This window comes from Streptopelia decaocto, assembly GCF_964273445.1.
Source record: "Streptopelia decaocto genome assembly, chromosome: 18".
Taxonomy (NCBI): Eukaryota; Metazoa; Chordata; class Aves; order Columbiformes; family Columbidae; genus Streptopelia; species Streptopelia decaocto.
In genome coordinates this window covers 9,299,425-9,315,368 of record NC_138673.1, presented here as the reverse complement: position 1 = coordinate 9,315,368, position 15,944 = coordinate 9,299,425, and the positions used below count along the sequence as shown (strand labels likewise).

Sequence of the window (15,944 nt, the reverse complement as noted above, 5' to 3'; positions counted from 1 at the left end):
GTGTGCGCACGTCAGCGTATCGCACATGCGAATAAACACCATTTTACAAATAAAAATTAATCCATCATAACTTGGAAGATTAAATCCCACCGCAGAACTAGAAAGGGCTGCTGACTCCATTAAGCATTGCGGAGAGCAACACATGTCGCTTTTTGCAATCTCGTGAATGGGGCCGCTATTAACCTGATTTAATGCCCTGCAGAGTCCTCCAAATAATGAGTCTTTTCTGCAGTATTAATATTTACATTCTGAAAGTGCATATTTGAAGTATTTTTTATTTAAACGAGATGCTCAGCCATTACAGGCTGAAATCAGAAGTTTAAGCACCTATTGTACAAATGTTATTGTAGGTATTAAAAACTGGTATTCCTTTGGATTTCGTGGAGTTGTCTCCCTGTTCTCCCTTCCACTTTTCTTCCCCTTGCTCCCCCTTCCTTGTCATTAAACTTAGAATCAGACCTTAAAGATATGAATTCATGTCTAATATATCCCAGTAAAAAAGAAGGGGGGTGGAAAGTATAGTAAAATGCTTAAGGTAAAATCCTGGCTCCACTTAAATCAATGTCAGAGCTCCTGGTAGTCAGCGTTTCACCCTTAGTGCTGAGAGACCGGCTAAGTGAGCAGAAACAAATGGAGTTCATCTGTTACTTGTCCTGCAGAAAACAAATTGGTTGCCAGATTCTTAAGAAGACTATATGTTTCATTTATCAATTTACAGGTCAGTACATACAGTACAGGTATGACTCACAAAAGCCCTTGAAATAATAGGAATAAAAGGAAAATACGTTTGGCTGTTTTAGGTTACTTGTAAAGCTATTGTTGACGGTGAAGTTATTGATGTGACCCATTTGACTTTATAAATACCCAAATGTGTAGGAGGGAAGGCTTATCCTCCTCCAGAGGAGAGCACTGAGCATTTTTTGTTACAAATTAGTTACATGTACTCGAGTTATTAATAATTAACAGAGACTCTGATGTGAAAATGTATATTGTTAATTGTTGTGCCCTTCTGAATAATTGATGTAGTGCAGTACACCAGTATTTGTGAATTAGATTTTGAACAGACTGTATCACTGATATTCTTTGTAGATCAAAGCGTTTGGTGTAGAATGGAGGAAAATATAATAAAACTGCGTTTTTCAGCAAGCACATGCATGCCTATAGATAGATAATTAAACAGCCAAAGGTTGAGGAAATTCAATAGGAGTGGTGGCTGTTATTCCAGTTGGGTAGAAGTGTACCCTGGAATTCAGCGCTCAGTGCTCACAAGTGGGAGAGAGGGGGTTTGACTCCATGTCAGTTTCATTTCTGTTCATGTAGCAATAAGGCAAAGCTTTCAATGTTTTTACAATCCCGTTTTAAGAAGCGTGGTGTATTTAACAATTCGATGGGGCCGCGGTGGGGGTGTGAGCGCAGTTTGGGAAGCCAGAGTTGGTTTTATTGCTGGATCCTGGGCAGGCCGGGCTGTCCCAGCACTGACCTGGAGCAGACGATGGGCTGAGCTCTGCTGGGACTGCGCTGCCGTTACCCGGAGAAGTTAATCTCAAATGTAGATCAGATATGTTGTTAAGCGTCGTGTTTTCACTTGGAGTGAACAGCAGGCAGAGCTCGAGTCTCGCTGGAGGTTTGGTTCCTTTCTTATAGGCTTCAGTGGCTGGTGGAACTTCCCAGCGGCTGTTTTGGGTTGAATGTTGTGTTTTTGGGGCAGGGGCTCCGGGCAGACGCTGCCCAGCTCGCCGGCTGTTCTGTCTCCCCCGTGCGCTCATCAGCACTCTCACATTCCACTTCAACCTCGGCAGAAAATACTGGAAACCAGTGTGTGAAACCCCCGCGGAGCTGCTGACATCCTCATTACAAACAGCTTCTATAAAACAATGAAAAGCGAGCAAGTGGTACTTGTTATTAAACAAGCCTTAACCCCAACTGAAACGCATAGAAAATAGCTCCAGAATCCTGGCTGGATTTTGCTGCTTGTTTTGTTGCTCGTTGCTGTCTCTGTCAAGAACAGTTCTTCGTGTCCACACCTGCTATTTGTATTTCTAGCACTGATCTTGTACAGGCTGTGAGTGTTGTGTTGTATATTCAGTATCTTTCCGATCTATGGGTCCCCACAACGCGCACACCAGCGCTTTGAAAGGTAACACAAACAGCACATAGTGATTTGCTTTTCTTCTTTTGCTTTCCCTCTCCTCAGGTGCTCAGAAATGTGATAATTTTTCTGAGAAGCGGCCTCTTCTTGGTGTGTGCAAAAGCATTGGATCTTCCGGGTAAGAACGATTTTTGTGAATAAAGTCTAATATATAGATTGCAATAGCATCTAAAAAACCCCAGTAGGTTACATCTTTAAAGCTGTATTCCTTTTTTGCTAATGCGATAACACTGTCAAGTGCTTTTAAAGTGTTTTTCCAGTGTGTCAGCACCTGTTTGCCTACGACTTTTTAGAAGAAATAAAAAATAGAGACTTGATATGAAATAAAGGGGTATTTTGAGTTTAATCTGTTCTCAGTGTAATCACAATTCTATGATTAGCCTTTTCTGATATTAATCCTGGTCAGAATCACTGTTGAGAAGTGTCTTAAATATGTGTATCTTAAAAAGTAATTAAAAGATGCCTTCAAGCAGCACTCATACTAAATGAATTACAAGCACTGAGCAATTTCATTGTTGCAGCCACTGTTTGTCAGCAGAATACTTGTTAAATCTATTTCTTTGAGTTAGAAACATAATTTACCAGTCTGGTCGTGTGCTCTCTGGGCAGTGTTGGTGCATCACTCCTCTTAGGAAAGAGAGACTTCAAATGTTTTCTGTCTGATACGTTGATTCAGACAATGCGAGGGATTAGTATCTATACCTACAGGAAAATATTTGCTTCTCGAGGTTAATCCTCTACACAGTGATTCGAAGGCTAAACAGTTGGAGTAAATCTTCTTACAGTAGTAAAACTAATTCTGTGCCACACCTTTTTCTATTAAGAGTTTAATCCCTCTGGGCGTGGAGGAAGATCAAGTCTGTAAATTTCTCTATATGTATTATCACTGTGTTAAATTAGAATATTAACGCTACCTGTCTTAAATGTTTAAAACCCATAGAATCCAAGTTGTAAGAGTTAAAGATGCTAAACCCTTCAAGTCATAGAATATAGTTTTAACCTAGAACCACCGCACTGTCATTTAATAGTATTTATCTTTTAGGACCGTATCACTTGTAAAATGAGTGCGATGTCTAGCATGGTTTCACTATAGAATCCTTTCAAAACAATGGTCTCGGCCCCCAAAAAGGTGCAGTCTTGACACATAAATGGGAAACAGATTGCGGTTTTTGGCCGATACTACTGTGCTGGTTTAGATGTTGGTTCAGTCAGCTCCAGTCTTAGATTACACAATTTGCAAATTAAAGGAAAACCGAAAAGGAACATCTGCATCAGTTTTGTTTCTGTGGCATTTTGTAGAGGCGTGCGGGCTTTGCTCGTGGTGATAAGGGAAATCTTTGTACACACACTAAATGAATAGGTGTTTTTTGGTACATATTGATGAGTTTTCTAGGCGATGAAACACCAAGATTAGTAATCTGTTAAGGGAACAGAGAATTCTGTTAATATCAGAGAATTCTGTTAATAATAAGAACAGAAGTGCTGTTATAGAAGATGAGAAAGTAAGAGTTTGAGGCCTTTAGACTTTCCAGCCTTCCAGATGATGGACAGTAAAGGACTCAACCACAAACCTGTGTAGCCAGTCCATAGCGTGGTTTACATTTCTAGCACGTATTTTTAGAAAAACATGTCAATTGAACGATTTCGAGTGATGGAAAATTTCAGGTGACTTGAAGAACTGGATGGCGGTCCCTTGAGGGCACGAGAAGCAAGAAGTAATAGTCTTTTAATCATGGGAGGAGGAAGGAAACAAGGGCAAGTTACAGGAGGAGTAGCTGCAGCAAACAAATGGATAACTTTGGCCGGCCTTTTGATTCTCTTGCTGATCAGTTTTCAGGGCAAATTGTTTTGCAGGATGCCAACTTTATTAATGCGGCTTACATTAAAACCTACTAACCCTAACACAAGTTTAACTCAGGAACGTGGTTATGGGAGTGTTAAGGTTTAGATAGAATGTAGCTTTACAGGAGTAAGAAGAGAAACAAATAAAGCGTTAGTATTTTCTCACATTAATATCTCAAAAATCACATGACCCTGCTCCTTATCTGGCAAAGTAACTAATTAATGCTAAAACCTAGTGTCCAGTTGTGTCTGTGGCTTTTAATGTTTGAAATTAGCTCGCTGTGAAGTGATTTGTCAGAGACAAACAGCAAAGCTTCCTGGAAGGATCACCCAGGAGGAGGCGATGAGCTGCGGTGAATGAAGCTCTTGTTCGTGGGTCTCACGCGGCCCAGGGCGACTGTATTTCCCGGGATATTTCCCGGGATGTTCCCCCGGACCTGGGTCACGCAGCCGAGTGTGCAAAGGGTGGATCCGCTCCGGATAAAATACATCATGCTTCTTACACATCGCACATAGGAATGGCTTGGGGAGGCGGTTATGGTTTTCGATTATATTGGACGCCATGAAATCAATTTAATGAAGTTCATCAAATAATTGTGGTCTTGATGTGTGGTCACGCAAAATTGGGATGTGTATTTTTCTCCTCAGCCTTATTTTTTGAAGACTGTCAAGGATGTATAAGTTTCAATTTTTAGAGAGCAACCTTAATTGGTTTTATTCTAAAAAGTACAGTAGAACCTTTGAAGTTGGGTAAAGCTCTGTAGTGTCTTATTTTTGAGGGACCGGGTCCCGAAGGCTCTTGTACTGTTGAAAATCCCTGAAGCATCATTCAGTGCCGAGTGTGCCGTTCCGTCACACGATTTCCTTCCGTTCTAGCACATGAAAAACCATCATCTCTGGGTATTGTAGGAAGAATCGGTTTGGTCTTTAACAGGTTGTGTGGTAGCTTTTAAGATCCCGAGAGGCACAATGCCTGAATAAAGTAGTTTGAATTCCTTCTAGTGACGCTGGATTTGGTTATTATGTTGTGTGCTGAAGTTAGCAATGTTCTTCTCTTTAAAAAGAGCACTTCAGATCTCAATTGTTTTTTCTTGTGACTTGTTACTGTAATTATATTAATGTACTTCAGGTATTTTTGTAGTGTTTACTGGTCATTCTGTGAATATTTTCACAGATGGGAATGCTAGGAGAGCTGGTTGAATGGAACGAGGCAGTGTTTCCATTTGCGAGGGCAGGAAAGATCTGCTGCTCTTCTGATACAGCAAACGCTTGTCTGCGCGAACTATCGTAAAAGATAACCTTTGGACTATAATAAACTGTTAATCTTGGATCAAAACTGGAAGGAAGAAAATGAGTATTTGGGGTGAAACCTTGACCAGTTGGTGAGAACTACGGGTAGTTTTGACCTTCTCGAGCTTTGATTTATGGAGCTGTAAAAAGAGAAACGTTTTGGGAGCGCTCGCTGGGACACGGGGAGGTTGGGGAGAGCGGATCGCAGAGCCGCACTTTCGTTTTATGGCCGTTCCAACCCGTGTAACGACGCGGGGAGGAGACGGAGGGAAGGAAGGAGCCGTTTGCCGAATGCGCCGCCCGGTAAAACCAGCTGGCGCACAAACCTTCCGTGAGGAGCTCGGCACCGCAGGGAACAGATAATGCACAGCACCATTACGGCAAAGCCGCCGCTTCCAGGGCCACTTGAAGTTCCACTTTAAATTATTAAATACTGTAAACGCTATAAAGTTAATTAGAAGAGGAACAAACTCTACAAAGATAAATGTGTTTTCAATATGTTTCTCAGGGAGGGTACAGTAGAAAGCAGTGAATGAGGGGAAATTTATTTCTGGCAGCACTCTAGCCATGGAGCTGCGGTTGAACTTTTTACCCTAATTACGTCCCCGCTAATGCCTGCAGCGGTCTGGAATCAAAGTGGCCCTTCAGGCCCTGCGAAGCCTCTGATGTGGCGAGCGTTTGTTGTGTGATGGGGGTTACTGCACAAAAAATGGAATATTGTGACAGGATTTTTCAGAATTTCTCAGTTACCACCCACCTCACTTGTTGCCTACAAAAATAGAGTAATTGTTTGCATCTGTGTGTTTTTGTCTGTCTTAGAAATAACTGTTATAAATCAATGTGACATAGGCACAGAGAGCAGTTCAGGATTATATTTTCTTCTCCTCGGTGTTTTAGGTTATTCCTATATTCTATACTGCAAGAAGGATTTGAAGTTCCTTGCAAAATAGTTAGACAGAAAGAGAACTTAAATCATGCTGAAATTTCCGAGGATATGAACACCATCAGATACTGAGTTCTCAATCCATTCAAAGATGCTATTTAATATGTTTTTCCCTAAATAATGACCGTCGCTTTGCGCTCGTAGTTTGAGCAGCCGACTACAAACTGCATTGACTTCCAGCCCTTGTATCTGTGTTGTTCCACAACGGCTGCCACTTGTGTAACTCACTGCGACTCGATGGTATTTGAGCTTTGCGTCTGTTACTAAATGCCGCTTTCTGCCTTACAGGGGGCTCTCGGGAGCCCTTGTCCTTTTTCTTCTCTTTCTTTCCTTCAATAATATTTAACATACAGAGGAAAAGTCAGGGGAGTTTGCTGAGCTCCAGCATTCGTGTACGGGTGAGATTCTTTTAAATCTCTGAAGTGAGGAAAAAGACAATTAAATCACAAGTAGAACCATTAAGAAATCCGATGTAATCATTCCTTTTCTGTAGTTCTGATCTGTTTTTGAAGGAGAGTGAATATATTTTGTTGGCTTTAAAGTTTGCAGTTTATAAATAATTTAAAATGCATAATACAGTAAATTTTTGTCCAGTAATTCAAACCAGAGGTTTACAAGGCTCCTTTTTTTTTGTGAAAAAGCTGTAAGGCGTATTCTTAAAAAACAGGTCTTGCTTAATCCATTCTTTCTATACACTCTGACTGGGTAATATATTCAGAACATCACCTGAGTGGACCCTTCACCGCCTGTCTGGATGGCTGCTCACAAACTTATTTTTAAAATTAATTGTGATTTCAATTATTAATAGAATATTTGTACAGCGTAATGATCTCATTTTACAGATGAGGCATTAATAAAATAACGCTGAAAGTTTTAATCTGTGCCATTTGCAGGACGGTATCTCCCATTTCGGCATCTGCTCTATGTGGTGAGAACGTGGTATTTGTTGCCTTTCCTTACCTTTGTAAGCTGCATTTAACTATAAAATTCCTCCAAGCTGTACAAAATGTGGCCCAGTAAAGGAGGTGACTATATTGGTGGCTTCACTGGGAGAAAGCCCATACCATTAACTAACGATTTTTTGGTGTTAAGCGATTTGTATTTTAATTTCCCTGATGTTTGTAGGAAGGACTACTCCAGAGTAGGAGACTCCACAACCCCCTGGGCAGCCTGGGCCAGTGTCTGTCACCCTCACTGAGAAGTTTCTTCTCAAATTTAAGTGGAACCTTTTGTGTTCCAGTTTGAACCCATTACCCCTTGTCCTATCATTGGTTGTCCCCGAGAAGAGCCTGGCTCCATCCTCCTGACGCTCACCCTTTAGATATCTGTAAACATGAATGAGGTCACCCCTCAGTCTCCTCCAGAGCCCCAGCTCCTCAGCCTTTCCTCACACGGGAGATGCTCCACTCCCTTCAGCATCTTTGTTGCTCTGCGCTGGACTCTCTCCAGCAGTTCCCTGTCCTGCTGGAACTGAGGGGCCACAACTGGACACAATATTCCAGATGTGGTCTCCCCAGGGCAGAGCAGAGGGGCAGGAGAACCTCTCTGACCCACTGACCACCCCCTTCCAATCCACCCCAGGTACCATTGGCTTCCTGGCCACAAGGGCCCAGTGCTGGCTCATGGTCATCCTGCTTCCACTCCCCAACTCTCCAGCCTGTCCAGGTCTCTGATGGCAGCACAGCCTCTGGCGTGTCAGCCACTCCTCCCAGCTTGGTGTCATCAGCAAACTTGCTGATAGTACACTCTATTCCCTCATCCAAATCATTGATGAATATATTGAATAACACCGGCCCCAGTACTGCCCCCTGAGGCACTGCACTGGATCCAGGCCTCAACTGGACTGTGCCCCATTGACCACGACTCTCTGGCTTCTTCCCTTCAGCCAGTTCACAGTCACCTCACTCCCCGCTCATCCAGACCACACTCCCTCAGTTGAGCTGTGAGGATGCTGTGGGAGACTGTGTCAAATGCCTCACTCAAGTCAAGGTAGATCACGTCCACCGCTCTGCCATCATCCATCCATCTTGTTATGTCCTCATCAAAGTCAATGAGGTTGGTCAAGAGGATAAGATGGAACTATTTTTACTAGACTGATCAACTTGATCAAAATATTTGAGCAAAATACAAGCTTGACATTTGTATCTCATGGTATTTAACACAAATACTTCAGTGCTGTATACACAGATATTTTAGTGCTGTATCAAGTAATTTCCTCTTTTGTTTTTAAAGGATTAGATGTAGTGACACGTGTCTAAGATTGCTGCAGGTTTTTCTTATTTAAACTAAGTGCTTCCATGTTTTTTGCAATTTGTGGGCCACTTAAAACGTCTCTGCTGCTTTGTGTTCCCCTCCCCGCACACGGGTTTGGGAGGTGTCGCTTTCTCAGAAACCTTACCCGCTTTTCCTGATTCTGAATGAATCCGTGAAGTAGCATCAATGAAAGTAAGAAAATGACTTACAGAGTTGAGTTTTCAAGCTTTTATTGTGAAAAGTTGAGATGCAGGGGGCCAGGGAGTTTTAGGGGACTAGACACACTAATAGATATAGAATTAATCTGAATGGTGGGATTATTGCCCATCGTTTTGTTGGTGTGGTCTGTGTTAGAAAGTGCATACGGAGCTCGACGTCGAGTCCCAATGGAACTGTTCAACATGGGCTTATATGGAAACAGTCATTGGAATCAGTTATGCTAATATAATGTTAGCCGTATCAACTTCTGCGATTTCTGATTTGAAGTAAGAATCTGTGCACCCTTTTATCAAAATAATAATTTCGCGTAGGTAAGAAATGTACTTTAATCAGGTTGTACATGGACCTCGCCGTGGCGTTCTGCGTTTCCCAGCACAATGAGCTTCTAATGTAAAGTAACCGCACTCGAATCTCACTGTTCCCAAAGTGTTTTTGAAGGGCCTTTGAAGTGCTTAAAGGTAATAAATAGCACCCTCTAGTTATTAGCCAAGGTATGTGCCTAGAAAAATGTAGATTTTGGGAAGAAGTCCGCTAGGCAGAATGTCAACATTATATTTTTCCTCTTATTTCTTTGCCAGTTGTCATTCTGTGCATATACCGTACATTGTTTCCCTGCTGCATCCCTATTGTACGTACCATTTTATTATCTCGAGGCCTTCGAGGGGAACAGCTGACGTTTGTACTCGCTTCTCCGGAATATTCCTGAGCGGCTCCAAAAGACAAGCAAGTGTTTTGTTGGGAATTGTGTTAAACTCTGTAAAATAAACCAGATATGGGCCGGGGGAAGCGCCCTCCTTCCCCAGCCCCTGCGATGTGTTTGTACAGCTGGCAATTTGTGCTGCTTCGTATTCATTGACCTAGAAGTAGCCAACGTTTTAATGCGTTCTTGGAGGGGAAAAAAGGTGTTATGGAAGAGAACTGCCACATCAAAGCCTCTCCTCAGCTTGTAAAATGGTTTCCACCGCTGCCTTCCCCGGCCCTATCGGCACACTCGGCGCTTTCTCCCTCTCCAAAGAAAGCGAGCCTTTTTATTAAGAAATGCCCTCGGAGTTTTATTTATATTAAAATGATAAAAGTGACACAGAGCGGTTGAAAAGATCTATGGGGTTTCAAACACGAGCCCATCAGAGATGTAATGTGAATTGTGTGTAACGTGTCTCTATCAGATCAAGTCACAGGACTCGGCTGTTGCAGAGGGCAGTAAGTGCTCCCTTTAGGAAAGTGTTACTGCAGAATATTTTTTTGAATAACTAGAATGTGGTCTAAGATTTCATGCCTATCAAATAACTTGTATTTTTCTGGTCAGATCTGATGTGCCGAAGTTGTATTTGTGGCAAAGGAAACTAAGTGCTTGAGAGTTATTTGCACAATACAGGTTCTTGACTGTTGCGGAGATCATAATTCAGTTTTAATCACACCTTCCATTAATGTAGGAGATCCTTTGTTCTCTAGCGTTCTGCTGGATTTTTCCCTTGCTGTGCTAAATAATATAGACTGAAATAATTGAAAATAATTGTACAAAAATCTGTCTTTACATGAAACTCTTGTTCTGTTCCCTGTAGCACGAGCCCACCGTACTGCTGCGTGGACCTTTACTCTTTGCGAACGGGGGAGATGGTCAAGTCCATACAGTTCAAAACTCCCATTTATGATCTGCATTGCAATAAAAGGTAAGGATATTTACTACATATTCTTCTTGTGTTAGGGCACGTAAAATGTTGGTCATGAAAATCAGGGAGTGCATTCGTTGTATTATTATTTTGACTTTGCTGTAGACATAGCTTTGCTTCTCCGTTTCTCCAGTAATATTTCAGTTTGAGTACAACGAAACACCCCAAAGGTTTTGTTAAACAGACATTTCTATCATTGTACCATAAAATCCAGACATTCATGACTAAATTAGAAGTGTAAATTACAGAAGGAAAGCTGTGCTACTGAACCAACATCTTTAATACTGCAGCAAATCTAATAACGAGGAGGACGTGTTGAAGAAGTAAAGGGTGGGAGCGTGTGTTATCCCCATTAATCCACTTTTTGCGGCCGTGGGTGCGATTGCTCGGTCGGGTTTCCCTGCAGGGCTGAGCTGGTGATGGTTCGGTGCCGGGAACGGGTCCCGCGCTGACCTGTGCAACTGGAAAACTGAACGTTCCCCAGTGTGCAGTGTGCTGATAGTAAATCTTTCCAGCCCGGCCTCCTCGCAGAAGCAAAACCCAATTGTAAAAACACTCAAAAGGCAAATCATGGTTCAAAGTCTCTCCCAGCTAAAGAGCCTTTCCAGGTGCTAATGTTTCTTTTCCTCAGTGGTAAAAATGGCAAAGCTACTTCAAAGCTGCGTGGCTGTGTCCAGCGTAGCGGCTTTGCTGGAACGTATCGGGTTCTGTTATTATCCAAGGCAAGCTCAGTGTTTCAGATTGAAAATGCATTAAATGTGGCCAAGTGCAGCGCTAATGGTGCGTTAACTGCAGTGTAGACTAATGGAGTCCAAAATTTGAATTTAAAATAAAACCTGAGTTGCAGAAGAAGGGAAAACTGTTTATTATTTATGTATTTGTACTCTGGAATCATCTGTCTGGTCGGTTTCATTAATGCAGGAAGACAGTGCACCCTCCGAGAGACAAAAACAAAAAATCTCCAGGATTGGGAAATATTACAATCAAATATACACAGGGGCTTTTATACATACACAACACTTGCACATGAATGAGGTCACCCCTCAGTGTCCTCTTGTCCAGCTCCAGAGCCCCAGCTCCCTCAGCCTTTCCTCACACGGGAGATGCTCCACTCCCTTCAGCATCTTTGTTGCCCTGCGCTGGACTCTCTGCAGCAGTTCCCTGTCCTGCTGGAACTGAGGGGCCACAACTGGACACAATATTCCAGGTGTGGTCTCCCCAGGGCAGAGCAGAGGGGCAGGAGAACCTCTCTGACCTACTGACCACCCCCTTCTAACCCACCCCAGGTACCATTGGCTTCCTGGCCACAAGGGCCCAGTGCTGGCTCATGGTCACCCTGCTGTCCCCAGGACCCCCAGGTCCCTTTCCCCTACGCTGCTCTCTAATAGGTCATTCCCCAACTTGTACTGGAACCTGGGGCTGTTCCTACCCAAATTCAAGACTCTATACTTGCCCTTGTTCTGTTTCATTGCATTTTTCCCTGCCCAGCTCTCCAGCCTGTCCAGGTCTCTGATGGCAGCACAGCCTTCAGGGTCCTTGTGATTCCATTCTTTAATGGAGCTTTTACTGCAGGAGGTGTGTCATAAATCCGCTGTTTGTATCAGCTCGGGGCGCTTCCTGTGTGGTTGGGACCAGAGAGAATCCTCAATAACTGCCACATATTGGTAACCTGGCACTTTATCACTGCCGAATTTATATCGATGCTTTTGAAATAATTACATTTAGATATTGAATCTTTAAACCGATGCATTTAATGCTTAAAGTCCTTGTTCCTTTTCTGTGTTTTCAGGATACTTGTTGTGGTCCTGCAGGAGAAAATCGCCGCCTTTGACAGCTGTACTTTCACCAAAAAATTCTTCGTTACAAGTATGTATAATAGCTGGGTTCGGTCCTTTCGCTCTAGTGGTGGAGTGAGATAAAACAGGTGGCTTATTTGCTTTTCTTTCTAAATCCTCAAAGCAGGTCTCCATGGCTTCATTTGGAGTTTCAGGAAATCTGTTGCTTCAAAAAACCCCCAAATAATCCAAGTGTTACTCTTTGGCTCTTTTTGTGTATTTGTTGTTGTAAGTGGCTCCTCGCTGTTGTGAAGAGTGCGTGCAATGACTTTCACAGGGAGCCGAAAAATCCCTTTGTTCACTTGCACAAATATATGCAAGAGTTTCACCATCTGCAATAAGTCACTGGTGTGTTAGCAGAGCAAACCGGTGTGTTTCCTACCGGTTGTGTTGTGCTCTGTCCCTGGACGTGGTTGGGATTAGGGGGTCGTTCATTTACCTGTGATGCTAAACGCCAAGGAAGGATTTATTTACCCCAGAAAAAATGACAATCTGCTATTTCCAAGCAGGTAGTGACTATATATCAATTAGAATTGCCTCTTAAAGTCCACAGGTTACTGAACAATCATAATTCACTTTGGAAGGATCTGAATGTTGTTGTTAAACAGGTAAATCTGCAATTCCCTGCTGTATTTTCAGTCACAAGTGGAAAAGTTTGAAATTACCATTTTTAGGTTATCTATGCATTGAAAGAAAAAGGAGAAGTTGTTTCTTGTAGCAGTTTGAAGAAAAGCAGCATTACGCAGTAATACGAAAGCTGCCAATAGGTGTCAGTTTGTTCCTATGGATGGCTGGAAGGACTCTGCTGGGGCTCCCAGAGGAGCTGGTTGTGTCCTCTGGCCCTCCCTGCCCCTCTTTATTCCACCAAAGGGGATCAGAGTACAAGCATTGCTTATTTTAGCTCAAAAAATAAAAACCCTCAAGTGTGTATTGTGAGGAGTCTCGTGCTTTTCTAATTCCAGGTGTTGCTTGTTGTATTTTCTTAAAGATACTGCAGTTTCTTTTTAAAAACAAACTGTATTTTGAGGAACAGGCATTTTCTATTCCTAACCATAACTTCGGCTTCGAAGTGAATTTTTATGGAACAGCGGGAGAATTTGAGAAGTATAAAATAAATAAATTCAATTAAATAAAAGAAATAAAACCTGCTGGTTTCTTTCCCCTGGGTCAATGTCTCTTGGCCCTGTGCTGGTGCACAGTTGCGCCGAGGGTTTTGAAGCTTAGTTGTTTCACTTCGTAGCTTCTGTGATCTGGCGGGTGTTGCGCTCTGGCACGTCGGAGGCTGCACTGAAGCTTTTGTCTGCGCCTTCTCATTTCCTATGTGCTGGAATCTCTTCAGCCCAGGAGTGTATCCGTAGAGGCTTCAGTTCCCCTGATGTGCTTGAAATTTGATGTAGATGAGCGAGCTAGTTAGCCCAACGGGTTTTTGATACTCAGCCAACTGGACTCTATTGCTCCCTTTCAAAAAAATGTAGGAAAGGGCAGTGTCAGTTTGAATTGGAAAAGTAGGAATCCTGGTAAAGGAAGCTCGGGCAAAGCTCGTGGAGGCGCTTTGTTTGTGCTGCTGAAGCATCCGGGATCCGCTGGGTCCGTCCTGTGCTCCTGGGCCGGCCCAAGAAGAGTCTCTGCTGGGTTGTCTGACTGGTTTTGGTCAGAAGTGATGGCACAAAAGGTTAGATATATTAAAGGAGGATCACTCGCCCTTTGAAGACATTTCTGTTACTGTGTAAATCACTTTGTAGCGAAAACCAAGTATTTTTTCAAGATGGGGTGATGATGTGGAGCCATCTATTTCTGCTAAGTGGTGTGGGAGCCGTAGAACCTCGAGACAGCTACAGAGCAAATGGAATTAAACAGGAGGTCTTGTCCATTTTCCTGACTATTTATACATAGAAATTAAAGGCAGAATGTCCAGTTAAACAGTGTCGGGAATTCTGAAGTTCGGTGTTCCTCAGTAACGCTAATGCAGCTGTGTTGCACATGAGTCGTATTTGTCTTTCTGTTTTTGTTTTTGTGGTCGAATGTGTAGCTTAATATATTGTTGTAATAAATATACCATAAAATATTCAGGATGTAGAACATGGTCAGGTCCGTGCTGCTGTTGGGATGTTTAACTCTTGCCTTTCCTGATTTTTCTTGAGCAAATGGGACCTAGTACAATCTTTAATTTTGTGTGTGTTTTTCTGCAGATGATTAGGTGGGAGTGTGCTGGTTCGAATGGCCGAGAGCCAGCACATTTTATGCGTGAACAAAACCTCAGCGTACAGGTGCCTCCAGTCTTGGTGTCTGAATTTGAGACGCGTGTTAAGCTTGAAGGGGAAACATACTGTGGATATTGCAGAAAAATCGCCAGCATACCCTGTAATCTACCCAGTGTGGTGTTCTGATTTTTCAATGTCTGCTAAGGAAAGGTGTAGAATCAGTCTGCAAAGAGCTCCGGGCAGTGACTTGCCTTGGGCATCGCGTTCTGTGCCGTCCCTGTGCTGGCAGCGGCTCTGATTCGTTAAGAGAGGGAAGGATAAAGCGATACGGTAATTTCCCATCCCACGCTGCTTTAAGTACCCACGTGGCCAAACTGAAAAAAGTAATTTGATGCTTCTAGTAAGAATGTGTTTCCTTTGGTAGTTGGGAATGTCAGGGTGCAGATTTGAAATAGATTTTTGAGTAGTTAAGAATTATATTGGCGTTCACTTAAGATTTCCTTCAGAGCCCTTTTCTGAATACTGTGTATGGCTGACCGATCAGGAATGAAAGTGATGTAGAGGCTTTTTTCCCCTGCTTCACTCTAAACAGTAGATGCAGAAAAGCTGAATTTCATTGATTTCTATTACATCAGTGCTCCCTCAGCCCTTCTCCAGAAACGCTTACTTAGTGGAACGCTGCTGATGATGAGTGTGGCCTGATGGACGCTCTGCTCTGCGAAGAACATCCTGCCCACCCCCTGGGCCCCGACTAAAGATTATCCCAGATAACATCATACGTGTGGCATCATCTTTGTGTCCGATAACGTGTCTGCTCAGATTCGCTGGCCCCTCCACTCCTCATATTGATATATTCTCCATCCATTATTCTCTAGGGATGGAGACAGTTATTGCAGCCATTAGCTGGCACCACATTTCTATTGATGCTGTGCAGCTAGAGCCTTAAGAGGTAATTTTCCAGATTTTAGTCAGAGTACTTTATTGTATAGAAAGTCTCAAAAGACTTGCCTAACCACAAGCCAAAAATTATTCAGTATATGTTAAATGTACCCCAGCTGCACCTCTCAAAATAAATTAAAAAAAACCCCACCAGCCAAACAAAAAAACCCAAACAAACAGCGTTTGATACTCTAATTTGCAATTGGGATGGGGTATTTCTCTTTTCGCTGACATTCATGTGCAAGAATATGGTGGTTTCAGTTTGTCCCGGCTCTGATCTGGAAGTCATCAAGGCTTTTTGGTGCGTTTTTGTTAGAATGCCGTTTCCTCCACCAGCGCACAGGGAGCAGTTTGATCTCTCTGCTTTGAAGTGAAAACACTGGATGTCTTAGGAAAAGGTTTAATGCCTGAAGAGTTACGTTTCTCAAGACGTTGGGTTTGTCCATCTCCCTTCTCGGCTGCGGGCAGCGAGTGGAATTTATCCTGAATATCCCACACGGTGTAATAATTGATGGGATTCCAGTCTGTGGAGGGAGATCCTTGGTTCAGATGGAAAGTCCTTAAGGCAGGTGGGAGTTGGAGCTCCTGGTTCACAAGGTTTGT

General features: G+C 42.9%; 1 protein-coding gene across 5 annotated transcripts in view; it reads left to right on the top strand.

Annotated features, from left to right (window-relative positions):
• BCAS3 (BCAS3 microtubule associated cell migration factor) overlaps positions 1 to 15,944 on the top strand; it is a 282,822-nt gene that overhangs the window by 15,450 nt on the left and 251,428 nt on the right. For all 5 annotated transcript variants that reach the window (XM_082068831.1, XM_082068829.1, XM_082068832.1 and 2 more), the window contains exons 7-9: positions 2,195 to 2,267; positions 10,259 to 10,366; positions 12,156 to 12,232. In XM_082068831.1, the coding sequence (XP_081924957.1) occupies positions 2,195 to 2,267; positions 10,259 to 10,366; positions 12,156 to 12,232 (258 nt within the window). The remainder of the gene's footprint in view (positions 1 to 2,194; positions 2,268 to 10,258; positions 10,367 to 12,155; positions 12,233 to 15,944) is intronic.